The sequence below is a fragment of the Colossoma macropomum genome, unplaced genomic scaffold, assembly GCF_904425465.1.
Source record: "Colossoma macropomum unplaced genomic scaffold, Colossoma_macropomum, whole genome shotgun sequence".
Lineage (NCBI taxonomy): Eukaryota > Metazoa > Chordata > Actinopteri > Characiformes > Serrasalmidae > Colossoma > Colossoma macropomum.
In genome coordinates, this window is record NW_023494804.1 from 11,387,685 (window position 1) to 11,408,036 (window position 20,352).

At 42.0% G+C, this 20,352-nt stretch overlaps 3 protein-coding genes across 5 annotated transcripts in view; 2 read left to right on the forward strand and 1 right to left on the reverse strand.

Moving 5' to 3' along the window:
• Positions 1-10,267, forward strand: part of zmiz2 (zinc finger, MIZ-type containing 2) — a 58,018-nt gene extending 47,751 nt beyond the window's left edge. For all 3 annotated transcript variants that reach the window (XM_036594947.1, XM_036594945.1, XM_036594946.1), the window contains 12 exons: positions 555-656; positions 1,136-1,304; positions 1,762-1,903; positions 2,015-2,225; positions 3,658-3,763; positions 3,888-4,045; positions 4,426-4,493; positions 4,658-4,726; positions 4,902-5,146; positions 5,526-5,695; positions 6,857-7,099; positions 7,754-10,267. In XM_036594947.1, the coding sequence (XP_036450840.1) occupies positions 555-656; positions 1,136-1,304; positions 1,762-1,903; positions 2,015-2,225; positions 3,658-3,763; positions 3,888-4,045; positions 4,426-4,493; positions 4,658-4,726; positions 4,902-5,146; positions 5,526-5,695; positions 6,857-7,099; positions 7,754-7,861 (1,791 nt within the window). In that variant the 3' untranslated portion in view covers positions 7,862-10,267. The remainder of the gene's footprint in view (positions 1-554; positions 657-1,135; positions 1,305-1,761; positions 1,904-2,014; positions 2,226-3,657; positions 3,764-3,887; positions 4,046-4,425; positions 4,494-4,657; positions 4,727-4,901; positions 5,147-5,525; positions 5,696-6,856; positions 7,100-7,753) is intronic.
• A 1,291-nt stretch (positions 10,268-11,558) lies between these two features.
• On the forward strand, positions 11,559-15,197 carry ppiab (peptidylprolyl isomerase Ab (cyclophilin A)). The gene is made up of 5 exons (XM_036594821.1): positions 11,559-11,757; positions 13,968-13,998; positions 14,112-14,200; positions 14,312-14,484; positions 14,723-15,197. The coding sequence occupies exons 1-5, from the start codon at positions 11,689-11,691 to the stop codon at positions 14,853-14,855; spliced, it is 495 nt and encodes a 164-aa protein (XP_036450714.1). The 5' UTR covers positions 11,559-11,688; the 3' UTR covers positions 14,856-15,197.
• Positions 14,891-19,916, reverse strand: LOC118824572 (RING finger protein 122). The gene is made up of 6 exons (XM_036594822.1): positions 19,716-19,916; positions 17,838-17,988; positions 16,587-16,632; positions 16,438-16,479; positions 16,246-16,328; positions 14,891-16,008 (listed from the first exon to the last, which is right to left on the reverse strand). The coding sequence occupies exons 2-6, from the start codon at positions 17,966-17,968 to the stop codon at positions 15,903-15,905; spliced, it is 408 nt and encodes a 135-aa protein (XP_036450715.1). The 5' UTR covers positions 17,969-17,988; positions 19,716-19,916; the 3' UTR covers positions 14,891-15,902.
• Between the last annotated feature and the right edge of the window lie 436 nt (positions 19,917-20,352).

A 20,352-nucleotide genomic window follows, 5' to 3' on the forward strand; every position in this document is an offset into this window, starting at 1 on the left:
CTTTTGACGGAGTGGCGTGCTAGCATTATCAGATTTCGTGGTTAGCAGGTTCTTGGTTCTGTGTTTTGTGGCAAACAAGCTGCTGCTTTGTGAGAGTGAGACCCTGGAATCTGATACTTGCTGCTGCCACAGTGAATTGAATTCTACATCTGAAAAGATCTTGTAAATGTCACTTACAGTAAAAGATCAGTCTGCGGTGTGTGTAGGCGTTACACGTAAGAATGCAGAAATAAAGTCTCTGCTCAATGGGTGCACTGAAATCCCCCTTTAATAACAGTTTGAAGAAGGAGTCGCAAGCATTTAATTGCTGTCGTGGACGTTATTAACGCATGCCACTGTAGCTTCTCTGCATAGGTTTACGTTTCACAGAACAGGCCAAGGTGATGACACAGAATTAGAATTGGAATTGCTAGCAAGATGTTTATCACATATAAAAACAAAAATAGAGAGCTTGTAAACAGAAGCCATGTACACCTTGTCCTGTGTCTCTTTTATACTTTCAATAAAGTATCATCTTGATGGAATGACATTGAGATGGTTTATTTGTTTATCAGGCGGAGCAGTTCAATGGGCAGGGCAACAGTCATGCCAGTCTGGCTTCAGGAGTGGCGGGAGGTGGAGGGTACAACACCTTTAACCAAGCAGCTGTGAACGGGGTCAGTGTCTTCTCTCTCTCTCTCTCTCTCTCTCTCTCTCTCTCTCTCTCTCTCTCTCTCTCTCTCTCTCTCTCTCTCTCTCTCTCTCTCTCTCTCTCTCTCTCTCTCTCTCTCTCCTTTTCTTTGTTTCTCTTGGCTGCTGAAAGCTCCAAGTGACTTGGCTCTTTGCAGGGTGCAGCCGGTTAATATTTTACAATTTCAGGAGCACCGTGATTGGACTTTGTTACCGGGAGCCCGTGCTCTGTCAAAACTAATTTAAAGGAGCACTTCGCTTAAACATGCTCCTGTGGATAACTGAAGTAGTGCCAGTAGTAATTGGCTAACTGAATTCTATTTGCACAAGGCAGATCTGACCCTTAAAAGCTTTTATTCATTTTAAGCATTCAGTAGGGTTTTTGGGGGAAGTGGTTCTTTGAGTAATTGTGCTAGTTGATGGGCTCCAAGATGCAGCGGATGTGTAATGCTTGCGTGCCTTTCAGCCTGGACGAGCGATGCCTGGATATCCCAGCTCTCCCCTCCCAGGAAACCCCACTCCTCCCATGACCCCAGGCAGCTCCATGCCGCCCTACATGTCCCCCGGCCAGGACGTGAAGTCTCCCTTCCTCCCTGACGTCAAGCCCAACATCAACTCAATGCAGCCCCCTACAGGTACCACGTCATGTTGGCTCCAGAGCAAACAATATAGTCCTTTGCGGTGCAGCCTTAATGTAATCTGTGTGGCACTGTATTATGTCACGCTTTACACCATTTCATTTGAGATAAACAAGGCATAGTACTAAACATGGGTCTACAAAACAGCACCTAGTGTTGTATGACCATCATACATGCCAGGTTACCTTAGGCTATTTTGACTGGTACTAACTTTGTTTGCCAAATGTATCAACTGCCGTCTTTTCTTTTCTGTCCCTCTGTTTGCAAATGAGAAATCCCTCATTGTTTGAAAACCAAAAAATGTGTTTTATGAAAACAATTAAACAATCCTCCTGTGGCCAATAATGGATGCAGTTTAACAGCCAGTTAGCACATACACCATATTAACACTGTTCAGTTCTCTAAAGTGCACTTAGCCCACAGTATGACTCTGCCTCTCTGTTTCTGATTGTAGGGAACCCCAGCGATGACCTACGGCTGACCTTCCCTGTTCGAGACGGAGTGGTGCTGGAGCCCTTCCGGCTGGAGCACAACTTGGCCGTCAGCAATCACGTCTTCCAGCTGCGCGACTCTGTCTACAAGACGCTCATGATGAGGTAATTTTCATTGTGACATTCTCAGCCTGATATAGCATTTGAAATTCAAAAAAATAGCAGCTTTCACATCATTCAACACTAAAATGTTGTCTTTCTTCCTCGTTTCTGTAGGCCAGACCTGGAGTTGCAGTTTAAGTGCTACCATCATGAGGACCGGCAGATGAACACTAACTGGCCAGCCTCGGTGCAGGTTAGCGTGAATGCCACGCCCCTCACCATTGAGCGCGGTGACAACAAGACCTCCCACAAGCCCCTCTACCTGAAACACGTGTGCCAGCCAGGCCGCAACACCATCCAGATCACAGTCACTGCCTGCTGCTGCGTAAGTGATGTGTTGTGTTTGTGAAAATGTGTCTGTGTGGTTTTGCTGTTTTAGTACTTTTTTAACATGCCATTACCAAGTTCCACATACCGCTCCGACGTGCCTCACACCTATGTTGCACAAATGGCTACTTGCAGCACAAGGGAAGTGGATTACTCAGTTGGAACGCACTTGGCTAGGTTTGCCTCCGTTTGCTAATTGGCTAGCTATACAGTCTTTGCAATGCAAAAAAGGCGAAGTGGAAAATTGCATTAAAACAGGTAGTCTATACTTTGGCGCAATCCCATTTCTTATTTTTACCCCTACCCCTTTCCAGTGCCAACTTCCCCTTGGAACTGAGTTATGAGGGGTAGTGGTTGAAATCTTCCCCTACGAAATGACAACCCTCAAATAAAAGAGAGCATTACTTCATTAACAGGCTAGTAGAGCTGCTCTGTATCACTGCCAGTCTGCAGTGATAGCAGAGGAGGGTAAAGTTCAGCAACCTCAGTGCTGGGCTTTAGTTAAATTTAGGCCATCATATGCCTTTAAAGAGGGGGATGCGTTCAGTTATGGATCAGTTATTTAGTATCACTCACTCCTGATTTTTGGTGATATGAAGCTGAAGTCAGCTATTTGCCAGCTTCTTGTTTAAATTTTCCTGTTCTACCTTAAAATGATACTGCAGTTACATTCTGGCACCATTTAAGGTGGAATGGGAAATTTAGCTAGCTATTGAGACATTAGCACATTACTAGCGAGTAGTGCTTGTTATGAAGAAAAGGACCATAATACATTGAAACCACATTAAACTAAGATAATATAATGGTTATCGTAATTTCTTAACCGAGAAAAAACATTTATGGGTTTCTTATGTCGCTTGCGCAGCCGTATTGCCAGTTTTTCTTTTTTTTCCTCATAACCTGCCTCTAATGTGCCTCTGAAAAAAACTGTTTGTAGCCCTAACACTTTGTCCTGCCCCTCCGTCCCAACAAAAATCAGACACTCTAACCCTAGGTGTGAACGCGCAAAACGGAGGGGTAAAGGGCTAAGTGGTAGGGGCAAGGGGTGAAATGGGTTTGGGCCTCCCTATGTAGAGGGTTATGTGCATGGAGATGATCATAACACAAAAACCATTGATTTTCTCTTGGGATGATCTCTTAGGTAGATAATGTGAACACTGTGATGCTTTGTGAAAATTGGACCTCTACCTTTGTTGTAGAGCAGGGGTAATAAATTCTGGTCTTGGTGAGATGGAGTCCAGCACAGTGTGCTGATTGGCCTACTCTACCACACCAACTAATGAGCTGAATTACTGATGAATTAAATCAGACCAAACTGTGCTGGATTTCATCACACTCGGGATAGGACTGGAATTAATCGCCCCTGTTGTAGAGAATGATGGTGCCTAGCATGGCTTATAAATGTGTATTTTTTTCTCTCCTCTCTCTAGTCTCATCTGTTTGTGCTCCAGCTGGTCCACCGGCCCTCAGTGCGCTCTGTGCTGCAGGGCCTGATGAAAAAGAGGCTCCTTCCCGCCGAGCACTGTGTCACCAAAAGTGAGTTCCAGCCCTAGCGCTGCATCTTCACTCTCTCTGCATTTGCTCTTGTAACTCTTCTTCACCAGCATTACACTGCATCCTTTGCTGTCATTCATCTTATGTATCGCTGCTCTGCTTCCAGTCAAAAGGAACTTCAGCAGCGGGACCATTCCGGGAACCCCTGGTCTGAACGGTGAGGACGGCGTGGAGCAGACAGCCATCAAGGTCTCCCTCAAGTGTCCGATCACCTTCCGCCGCATCCAGCTTCCAGCACGGGGTCACGACTGCAGACACATACAAGTGAGGATGGGAATTTACTTGTTTCCTGTTTAATAGCATTAACTGCTGGATGACATTTGAAATTTAGCGAATTAAGTAAAAATGCAATGTTAAATCAGTGAACTGTGATTTTTACATGCCATTATCTAGTTCAAGATCATTTTATTTAAGAAGACATTGGATTTTCAATTTCAAGAGTGCAAAGAAATATTGTTACACCAACATTGTAATCAAAGCAAATAGAGCACTATTTCCTTTGGATAGTGATTCGTGTTTTGAGAACTCTTCCTGTAAATTTGAAGGGGGTAACTTACTTTCAATAAAATCAGTAATTGTATGTTTTAACATGATGTCATGCTTAGGTAGTAAAAGTGCCTTTTCTGTGACTGTTTCCTTCACAGTGCTTTGATCTGGAGTCTTACCTGCAGCTTAACTGTGAGAGAGGAACTTGGCGCTGTCCTGTGTGCAAGTAAGAACTTTGTTCTGTTCTGATTAGTTTTTTAGCCTTTAACCTTATGCCTTCAGAAAGGGAGTAAACAAGTTGAGCTATCTTTGAGTAGTGGCTTCCTTTATTTTTAATCACATAGTCAAGCGTGTACATTAATAGTCTGCATGTATTCCTTGTTTTTGCAGTAAAACTGCTCTTCTGGAGGGGCTTGAAGTGGATCAGTATATGCTGGGCATTCTCATCTATATCCAGAAGTAAGTTTCTATGATAAACAGTTTTGTTATTATTTATGTAGCCTTACGTTCACAGCAAAACATGGTAAAAGACTGTACTGTAGTGTAGCGCATAGTAATTTTATATGAAAACACAAAAGCATTCTGTAGAGTTTCTCAGTGGCATGCCTATTGACCATCTGAATCTCCCTTCTAGTTCGGACTATGAAGAGATCACCATTGATCCAGTGTGCAGCTGGAAGCCGGTCCCTGTGAAGCCAGACTTACACATTAAAGAGGATCCAGACGGTCCAGCCTTGAAGCGCTGTCGCACCCTCAGCCCAAGTCACATGATCCTCCCCAGCGTCATGGAGATGATCGCAGCCCTTGGCCCAGCCCCCTCACCCTACCAATCCCTACCACAAGGTGGCAGCAGCAGCACACCTGATTACCCCAGCCAAGGTAGAGCATCTGCATATGTTGGTGATCTAGTGTTGCTTAGACCACTGGTTTTCAAATATGGATCTTGAATTCAGTCCTGGATTTTGTAATCACTGGTTGTGAACTGAACTGTTGACATAAATGATGTCACACCTACCAGTAATTACAAAATCCAGGACCGTGAAACTGGAGTCCTGGTCCAAATTCGAAGAACTCTGGCTTAGACTTTGCTTTGAAGGTCTGTAAGATGAGCAGTACATTTACACTAACATTTAACAAACAAACTGGTCCTTGAAAACATTTTACTTTTATTTACTTGTTTAGATTAATGCAATTTTGAATGCTGGCAAAACCTGTATGCTGACCTGGTCATTTTTTTTTTTTCCGTTACTCTCCTCAGCTGGTTCAGGATATTCTAACCAGCCAGGCTTGTCAGAGTTTCCCAACGGCCCTGGCACCCCAACCCTGGGGGAGTTTGCATCAGGGCCTCCACCCCTCTCCTACCAGGCTGACTTGCCCAGTGGGCTCTTGACTCCTGAGAAACCTGTGGGGCACCCCATGTCTGGACAGGTAAAGTACCGTTTGTGAGTAGCATCTTGCATAATTAGGGATGTAACGATACCTCAGCTCATGATTAAACTTGATTCATGATCTAGTGTTCACGATTTGGTTTTCATGATATTTCAGTGAAGAAAAATATGTCGTTATATTTACAATCTACTGATGTGAGATGGGAAGCTTGCAGCTGGGGGTCGCATGATATTAAACATGCTGGTGTGAGATTATGACCTTTGGTGTTCAAACAGTTGCATTAGATGGCATAATTAATAATTAATAAAATGGATCAGCCATCTGCACAAAGTCACACTGCGTTGTGATGCATTGTCACTGTATTGATATGCTGCTATGAATAATTTAATATTGCCACCCCATTATGCAAGGAAATGGGTCAGTTCAGGTTAAGTGCTTACCAAAGCTCTGGGTTTAGTGTAGAGCTGAACAATATGAGTCAAATATCTGATTAAGATTTTTTGGACCAGTATTGTGACAATTTAAAATGTGATTATTTTCTGTAAATTAGTGTCCTACCCTTTTGTTTGACCATGTAGACCTACATATCCACTTTTTCTGGCTTGAGACTTGAACACTGAACTTAGATTGCCAGTTAGTTGTGATTGTGTTGTCACTGCACATGGGTGTTTGGTTGTTTCTGATTGGTCTACAGGCAGTTCATAAGCTGTGTGGTGTTAGGTTAAATTCCAAATTTTAAGAACTGCTAAGGCAATGTTGTTGAAAATGAAGGCTGTCATACAAATTGCAGCTCTTTTAAATTGATTGACTATTAATCTTTCAGCCCTAGTTAAGTCATCTCTCTAGGGATGAAATTAATTGTAGTTAAATTATCTGGCTATATACTGCTTTTCTGCATTAGCGGTTGCCTGAATGTCCTCCTTCAGCAGTGACTTTATAGCATCACCATTGCAGTTTGCTCTGCATGCTGCATATGAGTGTAAGAACCTCTCGACAGGTTCTGCAGGTGATAGCATGGTCTGCTGCTTCATTCATCCTGTCACTGACAGCTGCCTTTTCAACCATACTTGCCTACTCACCCATTGTCTAAGCTGAAAAAAGCACTGGTAGATGTTCTGCTTCTGATCTATGCATTCAGTGTTTCACAGTCACCTTTTCACCCTCTTTTCCTCTATCTCTGTCCTTTATTTAAAATCGCAGATGCCTCACTCCAGTCGCATGGACCCATCCCACAACCCTCTCCAGCAGCAACAGCAGCAACAACAACAACAGCAGCAGCAGCAGCAACAGCAGCATCAAGCTCTCCACGGTAGTTCCAACCTGGGCGGCCCTGGAGGACCCATGCATTCGCGCAACTCCACACAGAATCCACGGCTGCACACAGACAGCTTCGGGCTGGGCGGCCCCGGAGGGCCGGGAGATGTGGCGGAGCCTGCTCTTGATGTAAGTCTTTTTAAGCGTCACAGTTATTTCTTTTTGACATTAGCTTGTTGTAATGTTTCCTAGTGATCTTCCACGAGTCATAGAAATGCAGAGATGTATACACTTTAATTATAAAAAAACAGATAATTATTGTTTATATATTAGCTTGATCGCCAATTACTAATAAAATGCCATCAAGTCAGTTCCCACTCCTTGCGACCATATGGATAGTGTTTCCCCAGAATGTCCTGTTTTCTCTTTAGGTCTTTAGGCTTATGATAATCAATATATAGTCTATATTAGCCTCAATTGCATGTGTTCCTCAGCCTGAATGTAAGGACATTCAGTCCTAAAGTAGAACACAATGTCTTATAGAAATGGTATCCACAGAATTCATAGAAGTTCACAGCAGTAAAATAATTCCAGGCACATTATTATACTACATGCCTTTGAGTCCTTATCAGGTTTTACCATTCCATGAATTAAAAAAATAACCAATATTGCTTTAAAGCACTTTAAAAACTGGAGCTTTTTTTGGGAGAATAACACTAGAATTTTCCCCTAAGTGGTCTGAGGTTTCCATTCTTTTTTTTCAGTGACAGTAGATGCTATGTGGGGCAATCTTGGGTTTTTATGGCTGTTGATCCCAATGGCTTCTCTTCTTTCTTCCTCCAGCTGCTCCCAGAGCTAACGAACCCGGACGAGCTGCTGTCCTACTTGGGTCCTCCTGACCTCCCCAACAACAGCAACGATGACCTGCTCTCACTGTTCGAGAGCAACTGAGCCCACTCACATCTCCCTCACCGCCTCCAGCTTAGCCACACCGTCCTAAAAAAAAGTACTCTTCCCTGGCCTAGATACTCTCAGCACGCTATGAGCAGGTTTGGGCATCAGGGCTAGGAATCCTCGCAGATGTTCGAGTCTAATTCTTTTACCTGCCACATTCCTTGGAGACCGGGTTTTAGTCATTCTTATGGCAAGGAAGGTGCAGAAGATATTTTAATGTGACTTTAACGTTAATCTTAGTCTGCCTCTGAAGTATGTCAAGAAAATTTGTGTTTATTTTTTTTTTTTATTATTATTTTAATTTGGAAGCGTCCCTTTCATATTTCCAGCTCCTGCAAAAATCATTTGTAGAAAAGCAACTCATCTGTCAGACTTGTGCTTGGTGTAAATTATATTGCGTCGGGAGGGGGCGGAAGCCATTACGGAATTTGCCAGTCGTCGTTTGTTCTTAATAACGTTTAAACCGAGTGTGAAGTAGTACTGACGTTCTTTCAAATCCTGAATTTGTTCATACAAAGAAGGAGGACCGAATTTCGGTTAAGCTACCAGCTCTTTTTAGAGAGAGATAGGGGAGAAGCCAAAATAGTTCTTGCCTCTGTTGTAAGCTGAATGCGAGTAAAAGCTGGGAATGCCAATGGACCTTGCAAACACAAGACACAGACACGCCTTACCTCAAAAGGTTTAAAAGGAGGAAAAAAAAGAAGGAAAAAAAAAATCCACCACTAAGCTAGCGCCCTATCTTACAGGTCCTCACCATTACTTGAGCTCACAAACTCGTACTTGACTTGAAGTCCAAGAGTCAGTTTGTACTTTGTGTTGGAAGATGCCTCTTTGCAGCCTGCATGCTCTTGTCCTTCACCTTGTTTAGAGATGCAATCATGAAGCATATCTCGCTGTAGCATCAAGGGAATGTACTGTACGTTTATTCAAACAACTTTGCCAAACTCGTCAGGGGGAAAAAAGGCTCTGTCTTATTGTGTTTATCCTGCAGCTACTGTACATTTGAGGAAAGCATACAATCCTTGAGAGTATGTTTACGCAAGATAAATGCAGTGATTCGATCATTGAATACAAGAAGCACACATGTGCACATGCCTCTAGCTACACCCAGTATCTTTCTGGCACACGTTCATCCACTCCACTCCCTGCTCTCCACCTCCCCCCACCCTCCAGTTAAACAACTTCGTCTTCCTACCCTGTCGGCACATTATTCCTGTGCTGATCGCAGTTCTGTCAAAGACTACAGTCTAGATACTGATCACTTTCTGTTCAATAAGCCTTTACATTCTCATTGACTGGCATTGTTTTTAGTTGCTTTTTGGATATGCAAGAGATTTTAATTAAGTGGAGGAGATGGCAGATAACAGATTTTTCCAAGTCCAAATATATAAATAAATAAATGAGGTCTCGCAGAGCACAAGCGGCACATTTCAGACAGGGTATATCACACATATATATACACACGCACACCCACGAGCTCGCTACGTGCAACTCTGAAAAGAGTGCATTCAGGTCCTGAACTTTCCCAGTGCGCCGTCTGGTTTTGTCTCGTCTCTGTCACATCTGCATCGTTCGTGTTTGCAGCAGCGAAGGCCTCTCGACGGTATGGTCTAACGGCAATACCCACACTTGTTACTGACGAGGAACAGTTGGGGAGCGGTGTTGAAAATATGTACAGATATAGGACTATTATTGTTACAGATGTGAACACTCTCTCTACCCCATGATATTAAAATCCATGAGCGTACATACACCCACACCCACACTTTAAACACTATGACAGACCATCATGTTTGTCAGACACGCTCTTGTTCCACGCTGTCCCTTTCGGTTCAGTTGCAAAAGAGAACGGATGGAGAGGAGAACAGCCTACCACCCCGTTTCCTGTCTCGTCTTATTTTATTATTTATGACCGCTCTCTGGACACGGTCAGCTATGTGCAGTTTGTATCATAACAATCCAGGGAGTGTCAGGAGTTATTGGATGTGCAATTGTTTTTGAAGACATTTGTGTATCATATAATTTTATCTTTGATTATATAATTATTGTTATTATAATAATTATAAAGATAATTGGTGGACCTGTATGCATCTCTCTTACGTGTGTTATCTAGCAAAAGTTTATGGATTTGTTAAAAAGAAAAAAGAAAAAAAAAAGCAGTTCATTTCCCATCAGATCTGTGACTAAGAAGGTTTTCAATACGAGAGCTGAGAGACTTCCTTGAGACCAGCACCAAGTCACACTTACTGTTAATCAAACTGTTCAAAAAAGATGTTTGTCATGTGTAGGTGAATCTTTAAGTTCTAACGATTGAATTAAACTTGTAAAATTGAAATCATTTTGTTTTTTTCTAAAGATGTGAAATATTTCCATTATGTTTTTTAAGTAAAGACTTAAGCCCCATCATGTTTCGTTTGCATTATTTGCCAAGTTCTGACCAGCCCAACACACCAACATACACGGATCAGCCATAACGTTTAAACCACCTCCTTGTACCTACATTCACTGTACATTTAATCAGCTCCACTTACCATATAGCAGCACTTTGTAGTTCTGTAATTACAGACTGTAGTCCATCTGTTTGTCTGCATACTTTGTTAGCCCCCCTTTATCCCATTCTTCAAGGGTCAGAACCCCTGGGTGGTAGACCAGCACTGCAGTCACACTGATGTCGTAGTGGTGTTTGTGTGTTGTGCTGGTATGAGTGGATCACACACAACAGTGCTGCTTAAGTGTTTAGACACTGTCCACTCTATAAGACACCTTGTTGGTCCACCTTGGAGATGTAAAGTCAAAGATGATACCTGTTGCTGCAGTGTGTGTTAGTCATTCTCTAGTCCTTCATCAGTGGTCAAATGATGCTGTTGGCTGGATATTTTTGGCAGGGGGACTATTCTCAGTCCAGCAGTGACACTGAGGTGTTCAAAAACTCCAGCAGTACTGCTGTGTCTGAATCCCTCGTACCAGCACAACACACACTAACGCACCACCATCATATTAGTGTCACTGCAGTACTGAGAATGATTCACCACCCAAATAAGGCCTGCTCTGTGGTGGTCCTGATATTTTGAGGAATAAGGTACAAGGGGACTGAATGTAGAGAAACAGATGTTCTACAGTATCTAATTATATAACTAGGGTACTTTATATGGTAAGAGGATCTAATAAAATGGACAATGAGTGTAGAAACGTAAGGTGCCTATTTACATTAGCATTACCAGCTACGTAGCTGCACTGATTTGAGGTGATACTGGAGGGAACGGTGCTCAAGAAGACATAAGCTAACTTAAACGAGAATGAGCAAGTAGGATTATCTCACATAAGTCTGCTTATAACACCTCCTTTTGTAAATAATGCTCATTTCACGTCCGTGCCATAATGGCGAATTTAATCCACGCGCCACGCCCTCACGCCATGACGGACATCGCCGACGGCGCGAATACGGGGTCCCGCCTACTCCATTTACTCACATCTCATTGGCCGGAATTCAGTGTCGTCATGTATACCAACTACAATTGGTCGATCCAGCTGACAATCATCGGCGCTCCTTCCGAACTTTGCTGACCTGGAGGATTTGCCCGCTTTTGGAAATACGTCATAATGTATGCAGCTCCGAGGTCTCTGGTTGGACGAGCCAGGAGTCACTCAGCGTTCCCTCCTCTTCATAGGTTCCAATAGAGAAAAAAAACGGGTTTCCGTGTTGCTCCTATATCTGTTTTTTTCGCTGCCGTGCAGTCTGCCGATGAGCTGCGGCATCTTGTAGGGTGTAGGTTGACTCACAGTCTACTTTTAATACAGAGAACAGAAGACCTCTGTAAACCGCAATGGGCAACCCAAAAGTTTTCTTTGACATCACCATCGATGGCAAGAGTGCAGGACGGATTGTGATGGAGGTGAGCGATTATTCGCAGCGGTCCTTGCCGAACATGCTTCAAAGATAACCCTCTAAGTTAGCTAACCTAGCTAGCTAAGTTAGCCCTTAAGTCATTGAAATACCTGGAAGGATATTTTACTGGTACTGATGGTATCTGAGGATGCTGATCAGCTGGGTGCTATAACGAGATCCCTACCGGATTCCGACACGAACCTCAAGTTTCTTATTCAGATTTTCCCGTTCCACCTTAAATAGTGCAGTAGTTGCATTATGGCGCCTGAGGCGCTTACATTCTGAATGCAACTGCTACACCATTTAAGGTGGAACGGTACAATTCAAACAACGTGTTTTTGGCATTTTAAAACTGTGAAACAGCTTTGCAGATGTACATCTAACGGTTAGTATAGTCAGTTGTGCAGTAAAGGGGACATTAATTTACATAAAATATTGGGTTTTAAAATCACCTGACGCTCTGGCTTCGCCCGGTTGTGGTGCCGGTTGTGATTGCATAATGAGGTTCACTTGGCTGGTGTGAAAGTGAAGACCCCGGAGCCCCCCATCCCTATGTAAACTGATCCTTAGCCCAAGCTTGGGGACAAAACATCTTTGTGGTTGCCACTTATCGTTTAATCAAGTGATCACTCTTTTTAATTACAGTGTCATTTCATAGCCTTCAAGTGCAGTGTTGAGCACTTTTTTCCCTATTATGGACGCCGTGGACGCCATCTTCATTTTTTTCATAGCGCCAGATGCCATTTTGAATTGCCATGAGATACCGGAGTTAGTTAGCCGAAGACAGTTTACCATGATTAGCGTCTACAGTGCATCGTCTCCACTTACCATACATTAAATTGATTATTTATTACTGCCTTTTACAGATAAAACTCGTGTTCGATATTCTCAACGAGAGAGCACCATTTTAAAGTGCCCCCAAACATAACCGCAACAGATTTACGAGACCGAAGCTTTACTGTTGTTCGAATTTTCCGTTCCACCTTAAATGGTGACTGTAATTGCTGCGCCACTTAAGGTGGAATGGAAAATTCGAATGAGAATCAAGCTTCAGCCTCGTACATCTGTTAGTTATGTCTGTGAGCACTTTAAAATGGTGCTGTATCTTTAGATCTCTCATTGAAAATACATAACTGTAACGACTGTACGAGGCTGGAACTGGATTCTTATTCGACTTTTCGTTCCACCTTAAACGGTGAACGTAACTTTTGTGTTGCAGATTGGTCATTAACAGCTGCAGATGTGTAGCTAACTGACCCAGAGCGCGTGTGTTGGCAACTCTTGTCAAATCTACCTGACGTTTCGTATCAGGCTGTCCAGTAGTGAACCTAGCTGGGTCGACGTTAATCTATACGTTATTACTTTCACACCTCCGGCGGGTCCATCGGGTTCAAATGAGTTGCCACGTTACATTAAGACTCTTTAACTATGTAAAACATTCCACTCAAGTGTTTAAATAGCGAAACGCTTTCTAATGTAGTCTCTAATTTAGCTTCTGCCCACGCTGGTCTAACACAGCACTGTCAGAGGTAATGGCGAAGTAGCTCATGAGTAATTATGATCACGTGGATGCTCGCGGCTGTGGGCGTGGCCTGCGGTGGGAGCCGTTATTTTTTTATCCCCACAGTTGTGATGGGAACCAGAGGTCGCCATGTCTGCAACAGTTTTATTTATTATCCAAACCCATCAGTGAACCTACACGTGTCTCCTGAGTTTCTATATGTAATGTTGATGGTAAAATAGTGGAAAATCTGGAAAAAAAAAAAAAGTTTTCTTTGGGGACTATTTTGCCTTACAACACCCCTGCATGTACTTCTCCGCCACGAATGGATTAAAATAGATATTTTAGGCCAAAGCTTTTATTACAAAACTGTCAAACAATGTCTCAGGCATCGAGCAGCATATTCATAACCGTTTTGCATAATAGCTTTCTGTGAGGGAGCTTTTAGAGGCATTAAAGTCTTCAGGCGTCTGGTTCCTATCACCACCACTGTGAATAATTCTGACTAGGTAAGTTTCTGTAGAACAGAGCCTTTCACTTCAAACCACTCTGAATGACTTTGTTTAGATTTTAGCCAATTTATTATGAAGAATTTTTGAAAAATTGGTGGAATTAATCTTCGAGACTAACAATGTTGGTGCTTTTTAGTCAAGATCCCTGATGGTTATTTATCATTAATGATTTCTTTCCCCCTCCTCCTCTCTCTGCTGAGGCAGCTGAGAGCTGATGTGGTCCCAAAGACTGCTGGTAGGTATCACTTCATTTGAGTCTCTTTCTACTTTACTCTCATGGTAGGAAAATAAAGCCTTTTAAATGAATCCGTTTTGGGTTGTACTGACTCCTGTTGGCTTTTCAAACAGAGAACTTCCGAGCCCTGTGCACCGGGGAGAAGGGTTTTGGCTACAAGGGTTCCGGCTTCCACAGAGTCATCCCAAATTTCATGTGCCAGGTGAGCTGTCAAAGCAAGATAATTATATTTGTCTCCATTGTTGTTGCTTTAGTGGACCGTCAGGCTGGCCTGGCTTGACTAGATCTGCTCCTTTAACTCTCTGCATGTTAGGGAGGTGACTTCACAAACCACAACGGGACTGGTGGCAAGTCCATCTACGGAGAGAAGTTCGCTGATGAGAACTTCACCCTGAAGCACATGGGGATGGGCACTCTGTCCATGGCCAATGCAGGACCCAACACCAATGGATCCCAGTTCTTCATCTGCACTGCTGATACTGCTTGGTAAGGATTCCACTGCAGTGTTTCCCCCTACTGTCAAAATGCTTCATGAAGTGGGCAAGTGTAAAAGCTGAATGTTGAGTTTTCAGATCAGTGGACCTCACAGAAAGATGTGACTGGGCAACATCTTCAGCCTTGCTTGCATTTTTATAACAGTTGTCGATATACATTTGGCTAAATGGCGACCATTTGAGAAGTCCATTCTAAGTTGCCCATGCATCTGTCTTTTGTCCACGAACAGGCTCGATGGCAAGCACGTTGTGTTTGGGAAGGTCGTCGAGGGTGTTGACATCGTCAAAGCTGTTGAAAAGAAAGGAAGCAGCGGCGGCAAATGCTCTGCCAAGATCGTCATCGCTGACTGCGGCCAGCTTTAAAGATTGCTGTCGCCTGACCCCTCTGATCATTTGCATTCTTTTGGTTTCCCCCCATTTTTTTTATTATTATTTTCTAAGCAGTTTCTCTCCTTAAGAAATACTTGTTCCATGTATCATGGCATCGTTTTCTGTATTAACAGCGAGTACATTTGTTTAACAAAGTAAATATTAAAGTTGGAACAAGATTCCTTATACGAGATTATTTTGTATGACTGTCTTTAAATTGATCACAGTATATTTCTTCAAGTGGTTTAGGTTTCTAAAAGCCTTCAAACCACAAAACATCATTCCTGTTCTCTAAGTTTTCTGGGAGCAAATATTATTAAATCTTGATTTCAGGTGTGCTGGTGTGCTATTGCAGTTCTTCCTGTTATCCAGTAGGGAGCAGCGTGAACAGTGTTAACAGCACTATACTTTAAAAAGAGATTCAGCAGTAGTTCTAGCAGGATGAGATGATTTGTCTCAATGCTCTTTTGCAAATCAAACTCTTGGTGTTTGACATTGTTTGTAATTCAAGAAACCAACCAGGAAAAAGTTTAGTTTTTTTCTTTTCTTTTTTTTATGCACTGTTTTCTCCCACAGATGTTAATGCCTGTGCAGTGTTATTCTGTTAAGCACATAGACTAGTGGAGCAGACCTGTGATCTCATGGAAATGAAATTCAGCTCCTTAAACCTGTTAATAAAATGCAGTGGGCTTTCTCACAAAACTGTGGAACACAGTTGATATGCAGTCCTGGGTTTGAGAAACCTAGCTGGAAAAAAAATGGTTTGGATTTAAATATAGTACTGACAGCAGGCCAAAATGCCAGCTTTTTGTGTCTTTAACATGTTCAGGTCAAAAGCCAACCCAGCTCACAAGCAGAACAGAATCTCAATTGTCTCAGAACAGTAAGTCCAAACCAATAGATGGAACTATTTTTCCAGCCAGCTCTGAATGTCTGCTGAACATTTCAGAACTGCAGTATCATGTTGGCCTTAAAAAAGCTAAAAATGCCCCTTGCAAAAATGGTCAGTAGTCCGTTAAAGCAGATGGTCATGGCAGGTATTTACACCAACTCATCCAGTATGCTGGCAAGCTGCTCCGCAGGGGCAGCAAGTGGTTTGTTGCACATGGGACAAACGGAGCGCACCTCCAGCCACTTCACCAGACACCTGTAGCACGGGCACAAGAAAGGCCACCATAAGAATCGCACCCGCTGATGCAGTGAACCAAGACATTTATCCCTAGGCATCATTAGATGCTCTGCAGTGGCATTTATGATAAAACTCTTCCCCTGAGTGTTCATTGACTTTGCATTTTAGGAAAGAAGGCCCTGACAAGTCTGTTTAGTGCCTTCAACACCACTAATGTATTTCACATCTACCTTAGTGTGATTTCTGCAAAAGTACCTTTTGTGAAATCCATGTTGACATGGCAACATCCCGAGCTCATCTTTTATCCTGTAGTCCTCCAAACATACAGCACATGTTTGCTGAGACGGAAGAAGGAAGCAGGGTGAGGACGGAAATTTGAAATGCAAAGTGAGCAGCCCAAACAGATGTGATGTGTTATCATATACAAGTTTAAAAGAAAACACTTACCCCCACAATATTCAGTTGCTTTGTTTCACCTTGGAATACAACCTGGAAGAAATAAAGGGAAACTTGAGGGAGTTTTACGCAGGTGATTTTGTCCTGTCACTTAATAAACACAGTACAGGCTGTTGTAGTGTCTGAAATCTCCCACTTACCACTTTGTAGCCAAAGCTCTCGCAGTGGGCTTGTTGTCGCAATTTACTGGAAGGATGCAGCAACACAATGAATCATGAGGACGGGAATGCAGAGAACTGACATATAAATAGACTAATCTGGGCCAAACCACTGCACAAAAATGCCTGTTGACAGACTAGCACCTAGTCCTGCAATCTATCTGGTCAAAAGATTGAAAAACATTTGCGGGAAGCTATTCTATGTAGTTTTATGTCATAGATGTCTATTTTTATGTTTTCAGAACAAAATCCAAACCATGAGTATTAAGCAACATTCAAAATAACTGAGAATTGTCTCTACATCTCAGATTCAGCCCGAAGTAGCACCTCTTTGCCTTTATAAGATCTTTATTCATGAGGCATTCAGCTCAGCTTCGGGAAGAAACCTTCAATCATATTTTGGCAGACTTTAAACCCACTTGGCTAAAGATGTTATAAAAAGGCAAAGAGGAGCTACTTCGGGCTGAATCTGAGGTGTAGACAACTCATTTATTTTGAATGTTGCTTAAAACCCATGGTTTGGATTTTGTTCTGAAAACCTGAAAATAGACATTCTGACTGAAATGCTTGCTTGACCTTTTTTGTTTTTCATTTGAATTTTATCTTGAAATTAATTCATTTTGGATTATCTAATTATGAAAAGACAAAAATGACATACAATGAAATTTTATATAATTAAAGACAAGTTTAAAGCATTGATAATCATAAAACAGTGGTTTCAAGCATGTGTACAAACATTATTTTTCACTTAGCTGGCAACACAAGTACTGTAACAAAAGATTAATAGAAAGCTACCCTTATAAACTGTATTGCTCTGTTTCAAGAAAAACAAACCATTGATTTCAGACAAACAGGCGCTTTTTTCTGTTCCTGCGCATTGATTTGGTAAACGAATGTGGAGGGGAGTGGAGTGAGGGGGGTCAGAATGCTAAAAATAGCACCAGGAACAAAAAGAGGGATGATATGATCTGCTCATGAATTGTTTGAGACAGGAAGTACTTCAGGCCAGAGGAAGTCCTCTCTGCCCCGGGCTTGCTGTCCATCAAAAGCATTATTCAAATGACAAGAGTTTGTCAAGTGGGGGAGGGACAACAACAACGAATTCACTCCTCACTACAGAACAGAAATGTCAGTGACTGTGCTGTGAAATATCTGTGATCTTGGGCACGTCGTTGTTCCAGAGCTGACAAAGCCCAAGATGTACATACAATCGACTACTAACTGTTATGATACCTTATGAAGCAGCAGCAAATGATCAGACTCAAGATGAAGACGGATATTCCGGTGCCGAAGATGACCATATAGATGTTCAAGAAGAGATCCTGGAAGGCGACTGAAGGCATAGTGCACTCAAAGTGTATCATCCCCTGAATGTTGAGGTGCCCTGAAAAAGGCAAAGAACACAAACCGTTCAGATTTGTGGTGCAGACTGCAATTCATTTTCAGAAGTGGTGAAAATTTCATCCCTGACATGTTAACGGTAATAATATTGATCAGCAAACGTATGAATACAGCTGTGGTCTGTGTTATGAGGCATTTAGGATGTAGACGAAAATCTTTGCCGAACAGAGTTAGAACCGATTTCATTCACAGCGTGCCATGAGACTGTCATCAAACTGGTGGGGGTACACACTTAAAAATGTCCCTTCAAGGGTTCTATAGCAAAGGCAATGGCTCTATTTAGAACCATGAGTTCTGCATAGAACCATTTCATGCTTAAATGGTGAAATGGTTCTTCAGATTGATGGAGAAAGTGTTGTATATGGTTCTGTATACCACCAAAAAGCGTTCTTCTATTGTAATGATGTCAGGCTTTTGTTGCTATATACACTCTTAAAAAAGTTCTCCAAGGGTTTTTTATAAAGACAATGGTTCTATATAGAACCATGGACACTCAAAGAAACATCTGCATGATTAAATAGTTTATTGCGTGGCGAAGTGGTTCTTCAGACTGACTGAGAATGTGTTGTATATGGTTCTATATAGCACCAAAAAGTAATGTTACAAACTTGACATCGTAACAATAGAAGAACCCTTTTTGGTGCTATATAGAACCATTTTCAAAAAAAAAAAATAACGTTTTACCAGGCAAAGAACCATTTAACCATAAACCCAATGACTTTGCTAAAGAACCTTTGAAAAAAGACTTTTTTAAAGGTGTAGAACCATTTTCAAAAGGTTCTTTATAGAACCGTATACAACACATTCAATGTCAATCTGAAGTTTCACTTTACCAAATGACAATTTAATCAAACCATTGAAATGGTTCTACATAGAACCATTGACTTTACAAAAGAATCCTTGAAGAAACATCTGTTTTTAGAAGTGTAGAACCATTTTCAAAAGGGCTCTATATGGAACTATATACAGCACATTCTCCATCAATCTTAAGAACCATTTCACCATGCCAAGAACCATTTAATCATGAAATAGTTCTTGAGTGTTCACGATTCTATAAAGAACCACCTTCTTTACTAAAGAACCCTTTAAGAAACATCTTTTTAGGTATGTAGAGCAGCCAAAACGCATACTCCAGTATTTGTTACCTCAAAGAAAGCACGACTCGAGTAGAAATAAAAGCAGTTTGTACTGAGTACTGAAGTACTGAGGGCCATATAGAACTGCAGCAGAACTTACATCCAGCATCTGTCAGCATTAGGCACTGAAGCTAAGGCAGTGAGCACTGTGAATGACTAAAAACTAAAAGTGAAATAGAAAAAAAGTAGTAGTCCTTTCCTCACATATATACTTGTGTATATACTGTCATTTGAAAACACTAAGCAGTGCACATCAAAATTAGCCCAAGTCTGACTTATGTACATGTAAACCTGGTTGACTGAACCAGTTACCACCCACATCTGGACCCTAAATACACCTACGGCAGAGTTATAACATCTTCCAACTTCTTTAAATACCACTCTGAATTTCTGACTATGAAGATTAAATATAAGGCTACCATAAACAGGCTGGAGTTCATACACTGTGCTGACACTCTCGAGTCTGTGTTCCCTCATCGAGTCGACAGGTAAACTATTAGAGAGTAACTTACAGTACAGAGACCAGCGCATTCACTGTCACGCATGTTGGGCTATATGACTTCGAAACGCTCACCATTATCGCTGAATCTGATGAAGCTGGTCTATATTCACGGCCAAAGACTTCAGGTATCCTCCAGAGTAATGCATTCTACAGTGAAGGCAGTATTTTTGTATTTTTCTTCACTCAACAAGTCTCCTTTGGCATCTGAGAGACCTAAGAGACGAAAGAAGTCACGTCGCCTCAGCCTGCTGATGATGCCACCGCTAATTTGCGATACTGCCGTGTCAACTGGCTGGCTGAGTTACCTTGGAGACCCTATGGCGACAAGTCCCGCCTCCTGCGCTACGATTGGCTGGATTATCCTCACAAGCAGAGCGGATTGGCTAGCAGTTCGAGCTCACAAAGCAAGTAGCCAATGTTATGCTTTTGAGCAAATTTAGACGTCTACGATTTAAAAATACTTTAAATGATACAAAATTTTACTTACATTAAAGGACTTTTATAAGGAAGACAATAAAAGTAGAGGTAGAGGAGAAAAATCTCCTCTATTCCTCTACTTGTTTCTGGCAGTAGGCCGATGTCAAAAAAATTGCCTCAGAATTGCGAAATAATAACTCATTTTCTCAAAACGCTGACTTAGTATTTCACAATAACATTTTTCCTGAGATTTTAAAATTCTGTGCTGACATTATTCATTATTGACAGTAAT